Source organism: Diabrotica virgifera, chromosome 6 (genome assembly GCF_917563875.1).
Source record: "Diabrotica virgifera virgifera chromosome 6, PGI_DIABVI_V3a".
Lineage (NCBI taxonomy): Eukaryota > Metazoa > Arthropoda > Insecta > Coleoptera > Chrysomelidae > Diabrotica > Diabrotica virgifera.
In genome coordinates, this window is record NC_065448.1 from 97102781 (window position 1) to 97128146 (window position 25366).

Sequence of the window (25366 nt, forward strand, 5' to 3'; positions counted from 1 at the left end):
TAAGGCTATAACATATTTAAAAAATCACTTAAATCGGACAACAGGTTTAGGAGATATAAGACCCATTTTTAAGGTGTCCGGTTAATTTTGCCCTAGAGTGTACTTATTTGATAACAAAAATGTCTGTCAGCTGGCGCGACTTCGGGGCTTTTAGGCAAGAAAAGAAAAAATATGAAAGTAGATGGAAAAACCCCATAACTTATATATCACATATTTATCTCCGTGCCTTACATCCATATTGGCCTAGTGGTTAGATTACCTGACTCCTAGCTTTCACCCAGGCGAATCAGGTTCGATTCCCCGCGTCGGAAATCCTTTTTGTTTTTAAAATTGACATTTCGATTTAAAAAATAATTGTTTTTATAATACCACGTTTTTATTATTTATACGACACAATATAAAAAAGTATTATAAAAATAATTATTTTGGAAATCAAAATGTCAATTTTAAAAACAAAAGGATTTCCGACGCCGAAAATCGAACCCGATTCGCCTGGGCGAAAGCCAGGAGCCAGGTATTCTAGCCACTAGGCCACTATGGATGTAAGGCACGGAGATAAATATTTGACATATAAGTTGTAGGGTTTTTCCATGTACTTTCATGTTTTATCTTTTCTTGTATAAAAGCCCCGGTTTTGGTCCAGCTGACACATCACTTGTTAATAAGCTTTGGAACACCTAACTAAATGAAAAAAACAGTCATGCTAAAATGCTTCGGTCAAACTTGACGCTACCTCTCCGGCTATACGACACTGATTTTTGATGATATTTTTAAGTGCCCTGTCCGTTGCAAACGTTGGCTATTAACATGGCACTTATTATTCTTACTTTTACGGCACTTCTGAATAATTCGACCGATTTGAGCCTGAACCACTTCCGCAGATTTTGAAGCCACGAGTGTCTTCTCCTGCCTGGCCTCCGCTTACTTTCTATTTTCCCCTGGATAATCAATTGCAGTAGACGGTACTTATCGTGTCTCAATATGTGGCCTACAGGGTGATTGATTAGTCAATTGATCTATTGAAATCTCAATAGATCCGCTATAGTATTAGATAGCAATAAAAGTTAATAACAAAAATTGTACCCAACTTTGAGCTTCACATTACAAAATTAGTTAGAATGTTACAGGTTGTTCGATAACACATGTTTTTTTTAAATTGAACACCCTATATTTTATTTTATATTCGAAATCCTGTTAATTTCTCCATCACAAAAATATAAAGGTTTGTTGTGTTATACAGGGTATTTACAAAGTTATAACCAATTTTGTATGAAAATCGTAACAAGTTCAACTTCCTGTATAAATAAAAATATGCACAACAACAATGGTTTATTAATGCCATAGTTTTTTATTAATTGTCAAAATTTTCAAAAATTATTGACATTACTAATTTTCTTTATATCAAATACAGGGTGAGTCAAAACGCAAGTATTATTTTCTCAGCAATGTTAAATGGAACACCCTGTATATTATACCATTATTCAAAAGTAACATTAACGTACTTTAATTTTTATATAACATTCCCTATGTCCAAATTTATTAGTTTTCGAGATATTTTCATTTTTCAGAGCAAATTATTTTAGGTGTCTTTTATCTAAATTTTAATTAATTGACAATTGACGATTACTGATTCCTGATAGATTTACAGTGAAAATAATAACTCTTTGATAAGTGTTAACGATACAATTTTTTTTATATGCGTGTCCGCGAAGATTGTAACTCCCAAAATATTTATAACGAAAATATTTAGTTCATAATAGATGCCGACGAAAACAATTATTTCCCTTTCTGTTTCTGTTGTTCCCGACGAAAACAATTGTTTCTGAGAACTTTTTAGTAATTATAATTTTCGTGGAGCCACAAACAGAAATTATGTTTTTTGCTGATACTCCTCAAAATATAAATTTTTTCGCTATCACTTTATTAGGGATTATAATTTTCACTACCATATAATCGAAAATAATATTTTCCGCGGCGTTCATTGAAAGTTCTACTCTTAACGGCATTTTTCTGAGTTATATTTTTCGTAGGCGGCGGCGATCTCATCCCTTGTTGTTGAAGGTATTTTATAAACTTTATTATTAACATAACCCCAAAAAAATCAGTCCAGTTTATTAAATTCTGGTGATTTGGGTGGCCACGCTACTGGTCCATTGAAAAATGAAAATATCTCGAAAAACTAATAAATTTAGACATAGGGAATGTTATATAAAAATTAAAGTACGGTAATGATACTTTTTAATGGTGATATAAAATACAGGGTGTTCCATTTAAAATTGCTGAGAAAATAATGTACTAGCGTTTTGACTCACTCTGTATTTGATATAAAGAAAATTAGCAATATCAATCATTATTGACAATTTCGACAATACGTAAAAAAATATGACAATAATGAACCATTGCTGTTTTGCTTATTTTTATTTATACAGGGAGTTGAACTTGTTACGATTTTCATATAAAATTGGTTATAACTTTGTAAATACAATGTATATCATAACAAACCTTTATGTTTTTGTGATGGAGAAGTTAACGGGATTTCGAATATAAAATAAAATATAGGGTGTTCCATTTAAAAAAACATAAGTTTGGTCTGCCACTGTGTTATCGAACACCCTGTAACATTCTAACTAATTTTGTAATGTGAAAATCAAAGTTGGCTACAATTTTTGTTATTAACTTTTATTGCTATCTATTACTATAGCGGATCTATTGAGCTTTACCCCACTAATCAATCACCCTGTCGATATTCAAGATATTCAAGTCTTTTTTGTTTAATTGTGCTCGCGATTTCTTTCTCTTTTCCGATTCTGTCGAATACCTCTATGTTGGTGACATGTTTGGTCCAGGATATACAAAGAATGCTGTACACCCACATTTCGAATGCTGCTAGTTTTTTCGTTAGCGTCTCTGTCAGCGTCCAGGCCTCCATACCATGTCATATAGTAAGATGGGAAAAATGTAGCATTTAACTAGACGTTTAAAAGGAGCTTTTTAATATCGTTAAATGATGCTTTAGCCCGTTCTATTCTCGCCTTAATTTCTGTGGCATGTTCCCATTTTGCATTTACGTTGGTGCCAAGGTATACATACGTGGTTAACTAGTATTTTGTTTATCCGTAACTATAGATTAGGTTGTTGCTTTTTACTTATAAGCATTCTTTTTGTCTTTCTTGAAGTTGAGGCTTTGACCGTATTCCTCAGTAACTAGATTCACCCATTCCATTGCCTGTTGTAATTCATCTATACTACTGACAAGGATCACCGTGTCATCGGCATATCTTAAATTGTTCGTTAACTCACCGTTTAACTGTATGCCCTCATTTGCATTTTCCATACATTTTTTAAATATCTCTTCGGAATAACTATATAACTATTGAGCAGGAATGGGGGACCATACACACCCCTGCCGGACACCTCTTTTGATCCCAACACTTTTATTTTAATTTTAGAGATTAATTTACTTTAATTTTCCATTAAAATTGTAGTTAACTACCATTAAACACAGTAGATATTAAACTGCTATAATATAATTTTATGTAATTGTAAAATTAGGGATTCTATTAGTCTAGAGACACACGCAGAACAAATTTAATATTTTTTCAATTTGGTAGATCAAGTTTATCTTGACTGGCCATATATTTTCTGTCAATAAAGATAATTTATTCTATCGAATTTACTTATTAAATAATGATTCTTACCGTATCTAATATTAACTTTACCGGCAGGTATGTTTCCATTAGGTTCTAGTCGGTCTAGGAACTCGTCACTGTACCCATTGTACGGTAGTTTGCCATGATGGTTGTGTTCTTCCGCCTCTTCCTTCGAAACCGCTGTAAAGAAAATATCATGTTATAATATAGTTACAGCAAAATAAATTCGACACAAATTAAATATAACTATTTTCATTAATTATTAACACATTGGCTGCGTTACGCGACAAATAGACCTCGTATTACATTAACGGTTGGCTGCGTCGACTGTGTCGTAAAGCACGGTTGCAAATGGGGTATAGGGCTTTTCATTCACAGTCATTTGTTTCGAGCTTTTGTCATGTGTCACATAATATATTAATATATCTACGTCATACGTTATTGGTATATACTAATGATACAAACCAAAGACGTATGACGTAGATATATTAATATTATGTGACATATGACGGAAGCTCGAAACAAATGACAATCGATGAAAAGCCCTATACGGGACATATATGCCTCGTAACGCACTCAACGTAAGTTTATAAATATCTCTATACGCAGCCAAGGTGTTAAAAAAATGAGCTAATGGTATATGTTTTGATAATATCAAAACTATTAACATAGCTATGTTTTAAGTTTAAGACATCCTGTGGAGAGGACAAGGTACAAAAGTGTGAGTATACATCGAAATCCTGTTGTAGTCTTATTTTAAAAAAACAAAGAAAATACACGGTTTTATTCCTGCGTTTTACGTGTTTTAATTGAAACAATTTCTAAATTAACAATAAAAGATAGCAACAGTGAACTTTAAAAGTAGAAATACATATATACTCTGGGCTAATTAGCAAAATACAAGGAAAAGTTATTTACCAGCAATTTTATTGCTGGAATCGAATCTTATTATTGTATGTATTAATAATATAGGTATGCAAAGTCCGCAGATAGTGTGCTACTTTTTTTATAAACAAAATGGCGCCCGAAAATCGTGTTTTTTTCAATTTTTGCTCTATAACTCCAAAGATTTTAACTTTACACCAAAAAGACCCAAATAAAAATTCACCGCAATTAAATTCTGCATAGAGACGTGTTTTTCGCGATTCACTTCGACGAAAAGTTTCCCCGGAAAAAGCGGGTTTTCCAACAAAATCTTTAATTTTCAACTAAAATTTTAGATAAGTAATTGTTAATCAATAATTAAATAACTTGAATGTAAAAGCCCTTTTCGTATAGATTATAATTTCAGAAGCCTATGGAGATTGAATGAACAGTTTAGCAGCAATTGAATTGTTAATTAAAAATTTACGGTCGCTATAATAACGACAATAATTATGGTGCATAAGAATAACTATGATTTTTTTATAAAAACACACTATACCTATCTAATGTACTTTACAGAATTGAATTTGGTATATTTAAGCGGCCTCAGGAATATTTTAAAATTATAAACAATTTTTTGGCTTATAAACAAATAGAGTATCTCGGGAAATATTAAACTAAATTAAATTGTGAAAGCGGTATTCGAAATCAGCGGCAGGACGCTTCTTATAAAAGAAAAAACGTTTAATTATGATGAGTAGTTCCTGAGATACAACCGGTCAAAGTTCACCGGAATTTACGGCAAATATATAAACAATAGGATCATAATTTTCAAACCACCACCTTTTTATTTTTGTCCTCTTTCTCCACACCAATTTTCATATCCTTAAAATACTCATTTGAACAGTTCGATGTTGGAGTAGAACTAATTGATGCAGTAAAATCTATGTACTGGAAGAGTTGGAACATTGTCCGAGCATTAAACTGTGAATCAAACACATTCGCTACTACACAAGGAGTAAGGCAAGGTGGAGTTTTGAGCCCACTGCTATTCATTATATATATGAATGAAGTAATAGAAAAATGCAGTAGAGAGTCCCGAAAATTAGATTTAGGTTACCATCGATTAAAAAGTATAACGATAAGTGAATGTGTATTTGCAGATGACATTGCATTGATAGCAAGTTCAGAGAAATCTTTGCAAAACAACCTAAATTTATGGACGAGAGAACTTGCAGACAAAGGAAGGAATGAAAATAAATTTAGCAAAGACCAAAACTCTACTTATATCCAAGACACCCAGAGAAATCCATATAAACCTAGACGGAAATTTAGTAGAACAAGTGGAGGATTTTGAATATTTAGGAACTATAATAGATGGAAAAGGAAAAATGCAAAAAGAGCTGAACAACAGAATTGCTAAAACATCACGACTATATCACTCCCTGAAATCAGGTTTCATTAGCAAAAGAGAAATGAGCAAGAAGACAAAGTGTCAGTATATAAGACAATATACCTGCCTACTTTGTTATATGGAAGTGAAACATGGACACTAACTGAACGGGAGAAGAGCAAGATACAATCTTCTGAAATGAAGTATTTAAGAAGAGTAGAAGGAGTTACGCTAATGGACAAAGTAAAAAATGAAACGATAAGAAACAACCTAGATGTTGAGAGTGCCAACAAAGCAATAGAAAGATCGCAACTAAGATGGTTCGGTCATTTAAATAGGTTAGATCCACATAGACAAGTCAAGGTAGTTTGGGAAGCAAAGGGAATTGGTACAAGGAGAAGAGGAAGACCGTGTCAACAATGGAACGATGCTGTGGGAAAATCATTACAAAGCAGAAACCTCACATGGGAGGAAGCCAAGAGAAGGACATCCAACAGAAAACTTTGGAGAGAGATGATTAGGAAGTAAAAGCAGATTTCTCGACACCTCACGGTAAAAGAGAACCGGATTATATATATAAAATACTCATAACATATATTATTATAATAAAAACTATCGATAATACGTGTGAAAATTGGCAAAAATAGCAAAATTCCAATCAAAAATTAGGTTGGAGAAAATGTAACCCTCAAAGTTCAAAATCGGTATACGTTAAAAAAATGCATTTTCTCGGCTTCCCATGGAGCAATTTCCTTCATTCTTTTTTTGTTCCCGAGTAACTCGAGTAGAGCCATCTAACTAACGCATTATTAAATGTCAAACTTGCTTTTGTTTTGTTATAATAGATTAATTTATTTATAAGAACAAAAAACTACATATTTTTTCCAGTTGTAGGCTTTTTTTAGATAAACTTACTACAAGTGTACCTTTTAAAGTTAAAAACATAAATATTCTCATTTGAAAGCTGTACAATTATTTAAACAATTTTTATTTAAACAAATTAAAATTTTGTGTTATAATAAATAAATTAATTTATTATAACAAAACAAGAGCAAGTTTGACATTTAATAATGCGTTAGTTCGATGGCTCTGCTCAAGTTACTTGGGAACAAAAAAAGACTGAAGGAAATTGCTCCATGGGAAGCCAAGAAAATGCATTTTAAAGTATACCGATTTTGAACTTTGAGGGTTACATTTTCTCCAACCTAATTTTTGATTGGAATTTTGCTATTTTTGCCAATTTTCACACGTATTATCGATAGTTTTTATTATAATAATATTTGTTATGAGTATTTTAAGGATATGAAAATTGGTGTGGAGAAAGAGGACAAAAATAAAAAGGTGATGGTTTGAAAATTATGATCGTATTGTTTATATTTTTGCCGTAAATTCCGGTGAACTTCGACCGGTTGTATCTCAGGAACTACTCATCATAATTAAACGTTTTTTCTTTTAAAAGAAGCGTCCTGCCGCTGTTTTTCGAATACCGGTTTTCCAATTTAATTTAGTTTAATATTTTCCGAGATATTCTATTTGTTTATAAGCCAAAACATTCTTTATAATTTTAAAATATTCCTGAGGCCGCTTAAATAGTCCAATATCAATTCTGTAAAGTACATTAGATAGGTATAGTGTCTTTTTATGAAAAAATCTTAGTTGTTCTTATGCATCATGATTATTGTCGTTATTATAGCGACCGTAAATTTTTAATTAACAATTCAATTGTTGCTAAACTGTTCATTAAATTTCCATTGGCTTCTGGAATTATAATTTATACGAAAAGGGCTTTTACATTACCAAGTTATATTGATTAACAATTACTTATCTAAAAGTTTAGTTGAAAATTAAAGATTTTGTTGGAAAAACCCGCTTTTTCCGGAGAAAGTTTTCGTCGAAGTAAATCGGAAAAAACACGTCTCTATGCAGAATTTAATTGCGGTAAATTTTTATTTGAGTGTTTTTGGTGTAAAGTTAAAATCTTTGGAGTTATAGAGCAAAAATTAAAAAAAACACGATTTTCGGGCGCCATTTTGTTTATAAAAAAAGTAGCACACTATCTGCGGATTTTGCATACCTATATTATTAATATATACCATCATAAGATTCGATTCCAGCAATAAAATTGCTGGTAAATAAGTTTTCCCAAAAATGCCTATTCTCCGATAATCAGCCCAGACTAATAACGTAAACAGACCTATTTGTCAACCGCGTGAGCGTGTGGCATTTCCTTAACAGATTTAGTGCCGTTACTTAATATTTAAGTGAGGTAAATATTCAGATATTGAATTGGCTCCCTCACAGTCCCTAAATAAATCCTATTGATAACTTATGGGATATTGTCGGTAGACAATAAGATTTCATCAACCCCTTCCTGCTTCCCAGCAAGATATACAAACTATGGTTATTGCTATCTGAAACGTCATAGACTAAAATCAAACAGACTAAAAAACTGCTTAATAACCAGCATGCCGAGGAGATGGGAAGCTGTTATGAGAATTAGACGAAGAACACACGATATTAGTTTACGTTATATTTCTTTCTATTTCGCCTATTGTCGAAGTTCGCCTTCGCTAAGTTTATTTCACCTATTGTCATTGGCATCAGCAGGTAGAGCTACAGTGATGGTTATTAGGTATTTACTATGTCAATATAGTTGGAATAGTTTGAGTTAATTATAAAATAAGATAATTAAAAACTAAGACACAGAAATTAAACATGTTTGACGTCAACAAATTAGAATTATTCATTAAAATATACAAGATTAAATTAAGTAAAATTTAGATTTGACAGACTCATGAATGTGTGGCATCTTTCTGGGTGTAATCTACAGTCACTTTTGTGAGAGGTAATCCATATTTTATGGATCTTGAACTTTGTCCTACATATTCTTTACTACAATCTGTACAAGGGATACTGTAGATTACATTTGTTGTTAATTCTTTAGGGTGTTTATCCTTCAATATTGAGAATACTTTTTTGATGGTCAGAATTGTTTTATTTGAAATTTTTACATGCGTAACATTCTTAAATATTTTGGATATAGCTGAAATGATTTCTTTGATATAGGTAAAATATAATATAGTAATATAGTAATGAAGCAAAGTTCTGAGTCCTTTGTTATTTATCACGCTAATGGACGAAATTGCAAAAGAATGCAGGGGTAAGGTAAAAAGAACTAGGGTTGGGGTGTATAAACTTCAACAAGTTTGCGTGTCAGAGTTGATATATGCCGATGACCTGGTTATTGTGGCAAAATCAGAAAAAGACTTGCAAGTAAATGTGAATGTTTGGAATGAAGCCTTTAAGAAATTTGGGATGAGAATAAACATTGAAAAAACAGAAGCTTTAGTAATATCGAAAACACAAGAAAATATAAATGTTAAGTTGAATAATGAGACCATTACACAAGTTGAGGACTTCAAGTATCTAGGATCAACAATGAATGGGCAAGGAAATATAGAACCAGAAATAAACAGCAGGGTAATGAGTGCAACAAAATTATACTATGCACTAAATAAAAGTTTTATTAGGAAGAAAGAAGTAAGCCTGAAAACAAAAATGAAAGTATTTCAAACCGTATACGAGCCGGTACTACTCTACGGTAGTGAAACGTGGACAGTGAACGACAACATCCGTAGTAAAATCCAAGCATGCGAAATGCGATATTTACGTGCGGTATCCGGGGTGACCAGACGTGATCGTATAAGAAATGAAGACATAACTGAAAGGTGCGGTGTTGGAAGGACCTTAGACAGACTTGAAACGAAACAGTTATCGTGGTTCGGACATATGGCGAGAATGAGTGAAGGTAGAACTGTAAAGAGGGTATGGAAAGCGGCATCTGACAACAAACGAAGAAGAGGCAGGCCAGCAAGAACGTGGAATGCAAATATTGGAAAGGCTTGCGGAAAAAGAAATATTGGGTGGAGAGAAGCAGAAAGACTAGCTACCGACCGAAAGGCATGTAGACGTCTCATTTCTCCACTTACCTCGACACCGTAAGGTACAAGAGGACGGCTTAAGTAAGTAAGTAATGAAGCAGATTTTAGGTGTTCTTGGGATGTAGTGTGATCACTTATGTTATCGTCTTCTTGGATTACCCCTGAATCAACAGATGTGGTGTTAAACAGCTTGGACCTTTTGAATAGTGCATATGGATAAGAATTATCAATAAATAGGTCGTGAAAAATGTTAAAGTTTTTTGTTTCATCAAAATTTTCACTTCATCATTTTTATTTTAAATTTTTTTGAAAACGATTGCCAGATTAAAAGTACAAATGTCGAAATAAAACAAAATGTAATTTTCGTCACAAAATGTTAGGTGTCGCAAGAAAACAATTTTAGAACCTTTTACTGTAGAAAACATTATTTTTAATGTATTTTAATTGTAAAGTGTAGTTTTATTATTAAAAAAAAAATAGTTACGGAGTATCTGTACCAAAATTTGATTTGAAAAAAGTATCAAGAATTTTAACTAAAGAATAAATAATAAAAACTTCAGTACTAATACAATTCATAAAAATAATAGAGTTAATTCTAGTACTAGTAACACTAGCTACGGTTAGGTTTTGTTAAGATCACGTTTTTCGTATAATCGTTCAAACGTAACGCCATGCCACTTAAAACCAATAGTTATGCAGTAACCAAAATAGAACCGAGTTCTTGTATTTCCCATTTTCGTTTAGGGTGCTCATTAAGTTAAGTGAAAACGACTCTCCCCTTTATTCGTTGTAGGTCATCTGATATCCCCTCTTGAACAAGTCCGAAAATTACGAGGTTATTGCGGAGCATGAACTCGAACCTTTCGGCAACAATTCCGATTCTAATTAGTCATTTGTGTAGGAAGGCTCCTGCGATCCTTTCATTAGTGTATATAGAATGCATATAACAATTCTTAAATAGCTTAACAACCATATGGGAGGATGTGTTAGTTTTAATACTGTTATGACTTATTATATTACATGAATAGAAAATAAGATTATTAAATTAAGTAAGTCCGGAAAATTAACAAAAAGAAAAAATAAAACATTTTGATAGATAAAAGAAAATAAAAGAATAATACATGTTGAACAGGTTGCATATTTGAATCCATAATGACTCATAAGAAATAAATTAATAGGCTTACAATCAATTTTTATTTACTCCTCCACACGACCGGTTTCGCTTTGTACAATATGCAAGGGTCTTGGTAACAGTAAACTAAATGCTACAATTACAAAAAACCTGAACTAGTACGTTGTCTAGTATATATATCAAAGACATGGTTGTGTCTGTTGTCATATTGATCTTATTAATTTTTGATATATACCAGACAAAGTACTAATTCTGGTTTTTTTGTAATTGCGGCATTTAGTTAACTGTTACCGGGACCTGACGATGCTTTGCATATTGTAGAAACCGAAACTGGTCGTCCAGAGTAAATAAAAATTTATTGTGAGTAAGACTATACTACAAAAAAGATGCACTAGAAATAAACAAACCGTGACACGTTGAATGTTACGAGGATCACTCCCGAATCATGATTTGCGATTTAAAATGTATATACATGGGAGTGCTCATCGTAACATCCAACATGTCTTGGTTTGTTTATTTCTAGTGCATCTTTTTTGTGATTGTATTATGTATAACAATTTATTTCATGTCAGATTAATAAATATTTACGAGGTAAAAATATAATCGGTGGTCTAAATTTTTCTTTTAAAAAGAAAATAATAAAAATCGGGAAGGTGATTAGGTAGGGTGGCTATTTCTTTCTATCTGCTATATAGTATTTGTCAGTATGCCTGGCGTTGTTATTTGCTTTTCCAGTATGGATCAATAGAATGAGTAACACCGAGTAACAAGCATAGATATAATAACAAGTAGATTAGGCCAGTTCCGAAAAATAGCGTAACGCGGAGCAGTTCGGGTCGGTGGTCTATCTATCTCTCTCTACCGGCGCTTAGCTTTCTCTCTCTAGCATATGATAGCCGCCGCCTCTGTGTCTGTGTCGTTCCATTACTCCCACCTCTTGGTAGATACGGTCACACTCGCACGACAGACAAAGATAGCTAGACCACCGTACTTGATATTGGCGTTACACCCCGATGCATTAAGTGGCGTATAACTAGCCAGGCCTATTGTTAACATGTCTCTGGTCGCAAGAGCCTATCTTGTGCCATACTTTTCATCTATAGGTCTGTTCGATACGCTAGCGTATTATATTGATAACTTACTTTATTATATTTCAAGTATCAGATCCATTTGAATTTTAGACTGTGGCCGTGATCTGAATCATTAACCCATAGTCTAAGATCCAATATAAGAATGACCTTCACCGACCTGTTTAATGATATAATATGAAAAATAATAATATAAAAACAAGGAGTGTTGTAAATAATTTTATCCAGACTATAATTACTGAATAATTAAAATTGACTTTTTTTTTACAAATTCGACTAAAATTTTTTCGGCCCTGGCAGATATCGTAGATTTTTTGGATCTTTAGAAACAAAAAATCCGGAGGGAAAGAAAGGAAAAATCTAACATAAAGTTAATAGATCTGAAACAGTGGAAACACCATCATGAGGTCTTACTGACAGAAGATAGATGTAAATTCCAAGAGATCGAAATGGCGATCGAGATTAAGCGAGGCCCTCAAAAGATCTAAAAACGGTAAAGCAGCAGGACCTGGAGACATCCCAATTAAGTTGGTAAAGTACGAAACAAACATATTACATGAGATGTTGGTTCAACTATTTAATAAATGCTTAAAAGGACAAAATATCCCTGATGATTGGAACGTTGGATACATCAGCTTAGTATACAAGAAAGGGGATAAACGCATATGCTCTAATTATAGAGGAATAACTGTTACCAGCTCAGTAGGGAGGTTGTACGGTCGAATAATAAAAAAAGAATAGAATCAGAGTACGAAGATATGGAAGAATAAAGTGGATTTCGTGCAGGAAGATCGTGCACTGATAAAATATATTCGTTCTGCAGCAGGTAATAAAAAAACGGAAGGCCAGGAATATATCTACCCACCTATTGTTTGTAGATTTGGAGAAGGCATACGATACGGTACCTTTGAAAAAACTGTTTCAAACATTAACGAAGGTAGGTCTCACTAGAGAGTATGTGGATGCTATTGCAAATATATACAAAAATTCAAGAAGTGTCGTTAAAGAAGGAAACTTTATATCTGAATCATTCCCTATATCAAAGGGGCTTAAACAAGGATGTTGTCTGTCTCCGACTCATCGCTAGAGCAGTGGAGGAAACAAGTATCCGGAATGGGAATAGACATAGGCAGTGGTAAGTGGTAAATGTGTAACAACTTTGTTTTTTGCAGATGATCAGGTAGTCGTAGCGAATGATGAGGAAGACATGGACTACATGTTTAGAAAACTAAAGAAAGAATATGAAAAATGGGGCCTCAATATGAATATGTCAAAGACAGAGTATCTTAAAATAGGGGATGATGAAGAAGATCCAGAGTTAGAAATTAGAATCACAAAAAGATGTAATGAATATAAATATCTCGGATCTATAATATCTAAAGAAGGCACTACCAAAAGAGACATGGAAAAGAGAACGCAGCAGGGCAAAAAAAGCGGTAAACATTCTAAGCTCTCTACTGTGGTCTAAAGATATAAAACAAAAAACGAAATTGACAATCTATCGTATCTTGGTAGAGCTTATTATGACTTATGGTGCAGAAGTTTGGCAGATGACAAAAAAAAAGATAGGAAAAGAATAGAAGTAGTGGAAATGGATTATCTAAGGAGAGCGTGTGGTATATCTACAAAAGATCACATCAGGAATGAAGATATTAGAAGGAGGACACAGACTGTATATTCCAGTGTAGATAGAATTGAAACTAGACAACTAGCGTGGTATGGTCACGTGAAACGAATGAATGAAGATAGATGGCCAAAGAAAGCTTTGAATTACATACCACACCAAAGAAAAAGAAGGGGAAGACCTTCAGTTGCCTGGGAAGAAAATGTACGGCACATCATGAAAGATAGAGCTATCAAAGAAGACGAATGGATGGACAGAAAACGATGGCGGCTGTATACCGTAGGCCCTAGATATAGCAGACTACCCTGCTATACTCCCAAAGACACGTGAGCGGTATAAAACGGGAGAGTATTATCTAACGATCATAAACAATGTTGTCTGTTGATTTAATTAGCTGTCTATATTAGATAATTTTGTAGTTTTGTCAGTTTAATTTTATGATGTAATTATAATACAATTTAATAAATATTTCATAAACTTAAAAAAATTATTATTATACATAAATTCTAAAAGTAAAACACAATCACGTTATTTTGCATATTTTTGCCCAAAATTATATATTCACACAAGGAATATACCTTTATGCTGCTGATATTTTTATAAGATTAATCAGCTTCATCTTCAGACGTCTACAAAATTAAGTCTGAGAATAAAAAAGCAATCTTTTTTACATCCACCAGCAACTCCCGAATATTAAACGTATTTTCTTTCGTTATTGGATTTTCTCCTAATTCCTCAGCTTATTAATATTTGTAATATGTTTCGCTTGTCATATTTTCATATTAATAACTTCTGCTCGCATAAAAAGAAACAATAAGATTTTGTTGGGAAGTTGTCAGAATTTTTTGTTTTATTTTAGTGCTAACAAGAAATGAGCACATAATTAAATTGCAGGTTGTTTTGAAAATTCTTACCTCGTCAAATGATTAGTTACAGGGGTGGGGGATTTCAAGCACATTTGTAACTTTTGTGTAATTTTGTGTAAAATGTGTAATTTTTCTTTAAACTATGGTACAATTATTTTATTTTTAAATTAAATAATCTTATTAAGTACAATTCAAACGATATTTAAAAAAAATTCAAGGAAAAATATTGAAAAATAAATAAGCCAACGCAACGGTGGCAAATTTTTACACACCTCAAAAAAAAATGGATTTTGCGGTGGACATCAGAACTCGTCACTGGGTCATGTGAACCAAAAAATTTAAAAAGATTTTATTAGCTTATGAGTTTCTCGAGGTTAAGCTGTCGAAATTTTTTTATTTTTGATGATTTTTGAGTTGTTGGTATCACTATTTTTGTAATTTTTAGGTAGTTGGAATTTTTTGAGTTGGAAGTTAAAAAAAAAACGAAATTCTTGTAAAAAAGGGTGAAATTAACATATTTATTATTGTTAAACAAAAAATTAGCATAAACACAAATATATCTCGACCGCCTTACCTCAAGAAATATCTAAAGAAAATCTATGCAAAATTTCAGGTGGATCGGTCGAGTAGTTTTTGAGTTGCAATGTCCACCGCTTTTGACAAATCAGTTTTGAGAAAAACGCGTTTAAAGTTTTGACAACTTCGTCTGCGTCTTTTTGTTTGTCTGTCAAATCGTAAAGTAATGCACACCAGAATATATTTTTGAATCGCTGAGTAATCTACAAAACAGAAGAAGAATAAATGCGGGTACCTACTAAAAGGATATAATTGTGAAATAATGGCTTTCGAAACAGAGTTTTTAAGAGTCTGTAGTTAAATGGGCTTAACCAAGTCACTAATCACGAGTGTCTGCAAATTTTAAACAGCCATGCCTTATATAATCAATTTTTGGTTTTTGTCAATGTCAATAATTTTAAAGTTCTTGAAAAATTTTTTTTCAAAATAAAAAAAATAGTTTAAAACCACATGTTTTTCAAAAAGAGCACTTTGAACCAATAAAACTTACAGATCATATAAACAATACATAAGTCAAGTAACTTGTGAAGCGGTAACGATTAATTTCATTTGGGATGCTAATTAGCCCTTTCACTGCGGAAAGCGCGATATCGCGTCCTCAGAGTCTTCTTCTTCTTCCTTCCTATATGTAGGCTTTAAAGCCTCTTTCTTCTTCAATATTAGCCTCATAAATTGTTTAAGTTATCGCACCATCTTTTTCTTGGTCTGCCAATACTTCGTCCATTTGGTGACTTATCTCGTGCTATTCGTACTATCCTATCCTCTGCCATTCTACTAAAGTGTTCGTTCCACTCCTGTTTCCGTTTTGTCACCCATCCATTTATGTCTTCTATATTGCATGATATTCTTATGTTTTCGCTTCTCTCCCTATCCAACAGACTTTTTCCTGATATTTGTCGGAGTATTTTCATCTGTTGTTTCTAGTAGTCGTCTCGTTTTAGATGTGTCAGGTCTTGTCTCCGCCGTGTATGTCAATATAGGTCTAATTGCTGCTTTATAGATTCTTGCTTTTGTGTCTTGTCTTAGGTGTTTGTTCTTCCAGATTGTGTCATTAAGAGATCTCGCCGCTTTACTTGTTTTGTTGTGTCGTACTTGTCCTCGGAGTGTTTCATAAAATGCGGACGGCGCGATATAGCGGCCTAGGTCAATGTTACTTCAAATATAAACTATATGTTCCGCAGTTTTTGGAATGGCACAAAACTAACTCCGCACATGCAGAAAGGTTTATTTTATCAAAGTAAACCATCCGTTGTAGAACTGGTTGTCTATTTTCGTAAATAAATTATCTCAAATATAACCTATTATTTTTGACATTACCTTGTGGGAAATAAATAATTTACATGTATCATAAGTTAAATTAGTTTAATTTTACTTATTACATACTTACTTTTTTTAGATCATTTGATATAAATTATAAATTTCCGTTTTTTTTTTGTATCTTTTTTAATAGAAAATAAATTTGGTTTTTTTTAGTATTTATTTAACATTTTCAAATTTAACATTAACAAATATTTTCTGAGCTGCAAAATAAATTCGGTGAAGCATAATTAGTTTTTATAAACTTTTATTGACGCGAATTCGCGTCTTACAAAAAATAAGCAAAATGGCCATCAGCAGCAGATTCTCAACCGATTTTCTTCACATAATCCATAAATAATATTTGAATATACGTAAAACAATATTTCCGCACAGGTCTACATTCTTATATTATTATCGCAGTAAAAGGGTTAAGAGGAGATTTTTACGACTTCTTTACCAAAAAAAATGGACCAACTTTATTTTAATGTTGATGCTAGAAACTAAAATAAAAACAAAAATAAAGCTTTTTTTTAATATTTAAAAAGTTGTGACGTGTTTTTCCCGAAAAGTGCTTCATTTTTTGGTTATTTCGCGTTGAAATATTCGATTTGGACTTTGACAAATAGAACCTACTTTTCATTACCTACAACTCTGCTCCTCCTGGGTCTACAGACTTCGTATATACCCCATTTTTTTCATTTTTTTATAAGCTATATTTTAACTAAGAATATTCTTTTCTATAAAATATTTACATTTTGAGTTATTTGCGAAAAACCGTCTCAAAACATGTTTTTTTTTTGTTGAACATATTCACTCACAAATATACACATAAAATATATTCAAACAATCAAAATGAACATATTATTCACTCAAAAATAACACGAAAAGTATTGTCTTAGTGAAAAAACCTATAGAACCAAAGTTGCTTAGACTTAGTCAGTTTATCCAATTCGGGACTTATCTTGAACGTATGTTTTTCACCCCCGAGAAGGGGTGAAACTTACCCCAGTGCAAAAGTACACATCGGCACAATAGATATCACTTTTTTTGTTTGGCATGTTAGCTATGTGTAATGTGTATGCCAAATTTCAGCCTAATCCGAGAGGTTCTTTAAAATTTACAGGAAAAACCGTGAGTAAATGGACTATAAATTAGCTCGAGTTTTTATAAATATATGATATATTTTATGATATATTATGATTTATATTTAATGTTTATTAAAAACTTTTGATATACAATGTCTGTTTTTATTAGGCGGGCGGGTCCGCATCCCAACTGGAACCAGGGCCCGCTGATCTATCGGTACGTCACTGGTAATTGTCACTACAATAAACTGTGGCTAATTCCATATAAACACAATATTTAAATAATCACATTTTTCGGTTTCGTAACAACTATGTTAAGTGAAACATTTTAATCAGTATTTATTAATTTAGAAAGTTAAGAAGTTATCACTCAATAGTCAATATACGAAATTTATTATATTAATATATTTCTAAAAATAGCTACTCGAATTTTATCCAGAAAGAAATTTAACGGTGACCCAAATTCAGAATATATCTCTAAGCTAAAGGCGCCACCACTATAAAATATAAAGTGACAGCAGCACTAAAAACTTCAAACGCCATTAGGATCAACTCTTTGAGCCATTTAAGTTTTAACTGATTACGGTACTAACCCGAAACTTGACATTTATTTGCTAAAGTAAAACAGTTTAAAAGTTAACAGACAAAAAAGAGAATAAGAGAGACAATCAACATTGAAGTAAGATTATTAAAATACTGAAAAGTAATTTTGGTTCGTCTCGATTTCTTTAGCAGAACTAATATAGGTCTGGATCCCGCGTATGAAAAAAAAGTTGATTAATAGCAAGCTGAAAATTTGTTAATAGCTTAAGGGTGTCTAGTCGGATAAACTTTGATATATGGGAACACTGTAACAGGGGCAGTTTTAATTGTGGAACAGGTTAAAAATTTGGAACGGTCAGAACACGAAAATGGCACATTTATTTTGTCCGACAGAACAGACATAAACTCTCCGAACAGAGATTAAACTCTCATGCAAAAATCAGACTGCTATTTATCACCTGTCATAATTCCTGTCATTTGACATATTCTACATGTTCCACTCATTAAAACGCCAATTTGGTGATAAATAGCAGTCTGATTTTTGCATGAGAGTTTAATCTCTGTTCGGAGAGTTTATGTCTGTTCTGTCGGACAAAATAAATGTGCCATTTTCGTGTTCAAAGATGAAGACACAGTCTTTTACATGAGACTTACTAAATTAAATTTGACCCCTAATTTATTTAAATAATTGTAAATCAAAATTAAAAAACAAATTTACAAAAAAATATTATTTGCAATATAAACAAGCACTATAAAATATTTTGTTTTGCACAAAAAGTTGCGCTAAGATATCACTACAAATTGTCAAAAAAATTGGTTGGTAAATATTGAGTAGTTTATAAGATATTTAATTTGTTTATAAAAAATTACCATTTTTTCAAATGCAAAAACGCGGTTGTTGCCGATAGAGTATACAAGTTTTTAAGGTCTCATTTTTTTTGCTTTTATGTATATTTTCGATAAATGTATTGACAAATTAAAATTTTAATTAAACACCCCTTCAAAATGGCGTTTGAAAATTGGTGTAATTTGTTTAGAACTTGTTTTTTAATAACATCACCGGGATTAAAAATTTTGAAATTATTTTTCGATATTCGTGTTCCTGGTAGTTTTTGACACATTTACAAAAGAAAAAAATTTTCTATATCCATTTTTTTGCCAAGCTTTTCTAGATAGCTTTTCCAGGTTTAAAAATTCATAATTTGTTTATTTATCAATATTAGCATTTAAATGAGTACATCTATCATCCCTACTACTTAACAATGTCATTTATGCATATGTAGAGTTAAAATTTTAGAATATTTTAAAAAATAATGTTTTTCGTAGCGACCTTAACTGAAAACTTTTTACATGAAGAGGTGTGTAGTAGTACTTTGCAATACCTTCGTTAATAATGGACCAATTTCAATGTGTTTTTTTTAGTTTATGGTAGCTTATAAAAATAGTAACTGACACAGTAAATGACACTTTTAACAATAAAAATATTCGTCAATTTGTTATAAACAATTTTTGTTCAATTTTTTTTCTCTAGATGTGATTGATGTAAATAAAAATTGAGACAAAAGATTTTTTATAAAAAAAATAAGAAAATAATACTGAATTGGCATTAAAAATTTGTTAAAGACTTTTTTCTGTGTAGAATATTAAAATATATACAGTGTGAGCCAAAAAAACAATCCACCTTGATATTTGGCAGTATTTATTAGATTTTAAGGAAATGACGAAATAGGTCGATTTTTGATCTATGGGGACACATTTTTACGGTACATACATCTGTCATTTGTCAACCCCCTCCCTTCCACATCCCCCACCCCTTATTTTTAAATAAGGAATAGGGATCGTGTGTTGGCTCATTTGAAAGGTTATTCAATCCTTTATTCAGTAATATTAACATTGACATAATTATTTATACAGGGTGTCCAACAAAAATTATTTTGAATTAAATTAATTGACACAAAAAGAAGAATGTATATAATTTATTTAACTCAAAATACATTCTACTACTGACTGAAAATAGAAAAAAACGTTGAAAACATTGAAATTGGCCCATTATTAACGAAGATATTGGAAACTACTCCTCCGCCAATTTTCAGACAAAAAGTTTTCATTTAAGGTGCTACGAAAATCATCATTTTTCAAAATATTCTACAATTTTTATTATGTGTATAAATGACATTGTTAAGTAATAATAGAATAATAGATGTACTCACGTACTTTTAAATGTCAATACTGATAAATAAACAAATTATGAATTTTTAAACTGGGAAAAGCTATCTCAGCCAAAAATGCTTCTAGAAAATTTTTATGCTTTTGTGAATATGTCAAAAATTACCAAGAATACGAATATCGAAAATATTTTCAAAATTTTTAATTTCGGCGATGTTATTAAAAAAAAATAAATTTTAAACAAATTACACCAATTTTCAAACGCCATTTTGGAGGGGTGTTTAATTGAAATTTTGATTTGTCAATACATTTATCAAAAATATACATAAAAGCAAAACAAATGAGACTATATCGGCAACAACCGCGTTTTTGCAATTGAAAAAATGGTAATTTTTTATAAACAAATTTAATATCTCATAAACTACTGAATATTTATCAACCAATTTTTTTGTCAATTTATAGTAATATCATAGCGCAACTTTCTCTGCAAAATAGAATATTTTATAGTGCTTATTTATATTGCAACTAATATTTTTTTGGAAATATGTTTTGCAATTTTGATTTACAATTATTTAAATAAATTAAGGGTCAAAATTAATTTAGTAAGTCTCATATACAAGACTGTTTCATTATCTTTCCAAAAAATCCTTAATAAAATCACGAATTACCGCAGCAGCTAAAAAAGTAAATCTTGTGCAATAATTACCTATTTTGAATTATTTAAACAATGATCCCCTCATATGAATCATATACTTTCTTGAAAATATCTTTTGCTTGGACCTAAACTTTGATAAAAAAATTATTCCAACCTGTACGGAATTACATTTTGATTTACATGTATTGTAATTTTATTTGATCGGTCTATAAATATAAATATAAGTGATGGATTCAATTGTTACTTGATGGAAGATCATTTTATCTACGACTAAAACACTGGAACATTTTGTTTTCCACACTTCTACAAAATTTATTTTCTCCACAGCTGTTTCGGCAGAGTGATTTTCTCAAATGACGTATTTTTACTATGCGTCTTCAATTTATACGAATAGCTTAATGCCTTTATTTTTGATATGATGATTTGAAATTGGCCATTCTTTTAATGAAATAAATGTAAAATGTACAAATCTACCTTAGTTTCTGAATCGAAGCTTATACACAGACGTTGTATTAATTTTTCTCTATAGTTTATTATGCTGACGCGTTCATCACGAAATAGTTCGAAAGGTCGATCTACGTGACGAAAAACGTGGGGAGTCTGATATACAAGTAGGTAAACTTTTTTAATTTTATTAAAATCTATAACAAGGATATTAATAACAGGGGTTTTTTCACTTTCGAATATACAAAAAAATTGTTAAAATAAATAAATTAAAATCGTAAAATCGTAACATAAAAAATAATAAATAAATATTAAAATTACTTTATTCAATTTTAAAAATATTATTTAAAATTTAAAAATACAGAAAACATAGTATGAAGTTTCGCGTTAGCCTACTATACCACGTCCACATTTTTTTAACTTCTGTAGTTTGGAAATAAAGAGAGGAGTCAGGCAAGGCTGCATACTATCACCTCTATTATTTAACGCCTATTCTGAAGAGGTACTGCGAGAAACTCTGGAAGATGAAACAGTCGGCATAAGAGTAAATAGAGTCTTAGTTAACAACATCAGATATGCAGATGATACAGTAATAATAGCCGATAATTTACAGGACCTGCAAATACTCATGAGTAAAATAGTAAGGTGTAGTAGGGAGTACGGACTCTCTCTCAATATCAAAAAGACAAAGTTTATGAAAATTAGTAAAAACAACCATAATACTAACAAATTCTTGATAGTAGAGGGCCAGCAGATCGAAAGAGTAAAAAAGTACACTTACCTAGGGACACTTATAACCGAAAATAATGACTACACTGCAGAAATCAAAGTCAGAATCGAGAAAGCACGTTCTAATTTTATGAAAATGAAAAAGGTCCTATGTAGCAAAGATTTAACATTAGCTCTTAAAGTACGCCTAACAAAATGTTACGTATATAGTGTACTATACTATGGACTGGAATCATGGACGTTAAATGTAGAGACAATGAGACGACTTTAACGCCTTTGAAATGTGGACGTATAGAAGAATTATGAGGGTTTCCTGGGTAGATAGAGTTACGAACAATGAAGTACTGAGAAGAATAGGTAAAGAGAAGGAAGTTGAACTTACAATTAAAGAAAGAAAACTACAGTACCTCGGACATGTGATGCGGGGCGAGAAGTATGGAATCCTGCGACTCATAATGCAGGGAAAGATAGATGGCAGAAGAAGCATCGGCAGAAGACGAATTTCATGGCTGAAGAACCTGAGAGAATGGTTTGGATGCAGCTCAAAACAACTATTTAGAGCTACTGCCTCAAAAATTAAAATAGCTATGATGATTGCCAACCTCCGTAGCGGAGATGGCACCTGAAGAAGAAGAAGTTTGGCTATAGCTTTGGAAAGGAAAATTGACACAAATGTTGTCCGGACAAGCAGAAATTAGATTCCCGGGAGAAGCAGCTCTAGAACAATAATAATATCCAATAATATTTACAGACATTTTCCCATGCCATGGACCGGTTTGCAAACAAATTCGGGACTTGCCCGTGTCTCACACGTTCGACCGCAGTACAGTTATATTCAAACCCTTTATTATTCATTTATCCATGTTTTTGGTTCATAACGAATTTATTATGTTATTTTTAACCGTAACTGCACATACTATGAAGTTTCGCGTTAGCCTATAGTACCGCCTACTGTACCACGTCCACTTTTTTTTTTAATTTCTGTAGTTTAGCTACAGCTTTGGAAAGGAAAACTGTCACAATAGTTGTTTTCCGGACTGGAAAACGTGTCTCATCTACCTCACTTAATTCGTATCATACTTTTATATTTTCTTTGAGACTATATCTTTAATATTTCGTGTGGTCAAAGAAAACAATAGAGAGATTTATTTTTATTTTTTATCATTTCTATTTTTAATTTCACTACACTACAAATAAAATAAAGTTCCCTTTGAAGGCACAAGTATTATGATACGTATTACGCTTTTTCTATTTCGATTACCAAAGGAGAAAAAGATGTAGATAATGTTTACAGCAAGACTTTATTGTCCTGATGCGATTTAAAGCTGTAAACAAAATTTTATATAAATTTGATGACTAATAAAACCGTTTATCAAGATTTACAGGCTTCCACAAGCCGTAAAAACAATAACACTTAACCTTGTTATCCAATTGTCAATTGTCCGCCATTCAACCCTCTTCTAGATTGCGCGGATATACCATGAATCCCGTTCATCCAACAAAAGAGAGACATGTGAAAAGCAGAGAATGAATTGTAACGGGGATTGACCTAAAAAAAAATAATGGGCTAAAGAGCTACGAGGGGTAGGATTTTGAAAGGAAGCGGTGTATGAGTATATAGTCCATTTACTCACGGTTTTTGCTCTAGATTTTAAAGAACCGCTTGGATTGATATGAAATTTGGCATACACATGTCAAAAAAGTGATATTTTGCCGATGTGTGCTTTTGCCCTAGGGCTGAGTTTGTCCCCTTCTCGGGGGTGAAAAATATAAGTTCAAAATTATGAATTGGCCGGAAAGTCCGGAAATTGATGAATTGACTAATTCTAAGCAACTTTTGTTCTATAGAGTTTTTTCAACAAGTCATTCTTTTATTTAGGTATGTGTGAGTGATTATGATCATATTCAACAAAAAAACACGTTTGTAGACGGTTTTTCGCAAATAACTCAAAAAGTATGTATTTTATCGTAAAAATCATTCTTAACAAAAACATTGCTAAATAAAAAAGTGAAAAAAAATGGTGTCTCGTAGACCCAGTAGATGCAGAGTTGTAGCTAATGAAAAATAGATTCTTATTCGTCAAATTTCAAATTCAATATTTCAACACGAAATAATCAAAATATGAAGCACTTTTTGGGGAAAACTCATCACAACTTTTTAAAAGTGAAAAATCCACGAGGAAAACTAAATTCCTGTAGCTTGCTTTATACCATAAATCACAAAAAATACTGGATCATTTGTAAAAGGTATATTTAAAAGACCCCAATAAGGGTCACATAAAATAAACAAAACGTTTTCGGATTAACAAATAATCCATCATCGGTGTTTAAAAGCCAATAGCATGCATGCGTCAGCCACCAAAAATTATGGGTAAAAATCCTTTAAATGTTACAATATCTTAAATGATCCATTTTTTTGGGGTGCCCGTTTTCTCTGACGCGCAGTGTATATTATATAAATAATACATAAATAAAGTATATTGTGAAGCGGTAACTATTAATTTCATATGGAATACCAATTATGGGGCAATTTCCACGATTTTTTGTACAAAAAAGGGACCAACTTTATTTTGAGCATAACTTGCTTACTTTTGATGCTGGAAACTTTTTTAACAAAACATGAATCACTTTTTTTCTTTGGCATGTTAGCTATCTGTATGCCAAATTTCACGTCAATCCAGGCGGTGCTTTAAAATTCAGAGGTTTTGCAATATTTTACCGTGAGTGAACGGACTAATACAGAAATTGTGAGTCAGTGACTTTGTTTTATGAATGTAAACTGATGTGATAATGGTAGCATAAGAGCAAAATGGGTGAAAGTGCACTCTCTTATTTTAAAAACTTCGCAGAGTAGATGACTGTGAGAGTTCTTTTATAATGAACATCGTCATACTACTACATCAGAAGATAATTTTAAATAAAACAACTATATGCGGATTGTTCATCTCAGAGATCGTTATTTCAAATCTTTCACTTGTATCCTAAAAATCCTTAGTTTATCTCATATATGTACAGTGGAACCACCTCGAATATCCGTCAGGGCACCGGACCAAGGGTATGACGGATAATCGATAAGACGGTAAACAGAACATTAACAAAACTTAATTGATCAAACGACTAAGTGACAATCAATATTCGAATTTGAATCAAATTTAATTATGGTGACACACAGATATTGACTGTAATAATTATTGTGCTGTGCATTTTTATTTTCGGCTTGCGATTCTAAAAATAGAACTCTAAAAGCATGGTATCATTTATCACCTATTTAAATTGAAATTTAATCCAGAGTCCTGAATAAAAACAAAAAT

The 25366-nt window shown here is 31.9% G+C and overlaps 1 protein-coding gene across 4 annotated transcripts in view; it reads right to left on the bottom strand.

Annotated features, from left to right (window-relative positions):
- The window catches only part of LOC114328237 (cyclin-dependent kinase 14), a 782326-nt gene that overhangs the window by 231993 nt on the left and 524967 nt on the right, over window positions 1–25366 (bottom strand). For all 4 annotated transcript variants that reach the window (XM_028277027.2, XM_028277024.2, XM_028277028.2 and 1 more), the window contains exon 2: window positions 3699–3830. In XM_028277027.2, the coding sequence (XP_028132828.2) occupies window positions 3699–3830 (132 nt within the window). The remainder of the gene's footprint in view (window positions 1–3698; window positions 3831–25366) is intronic.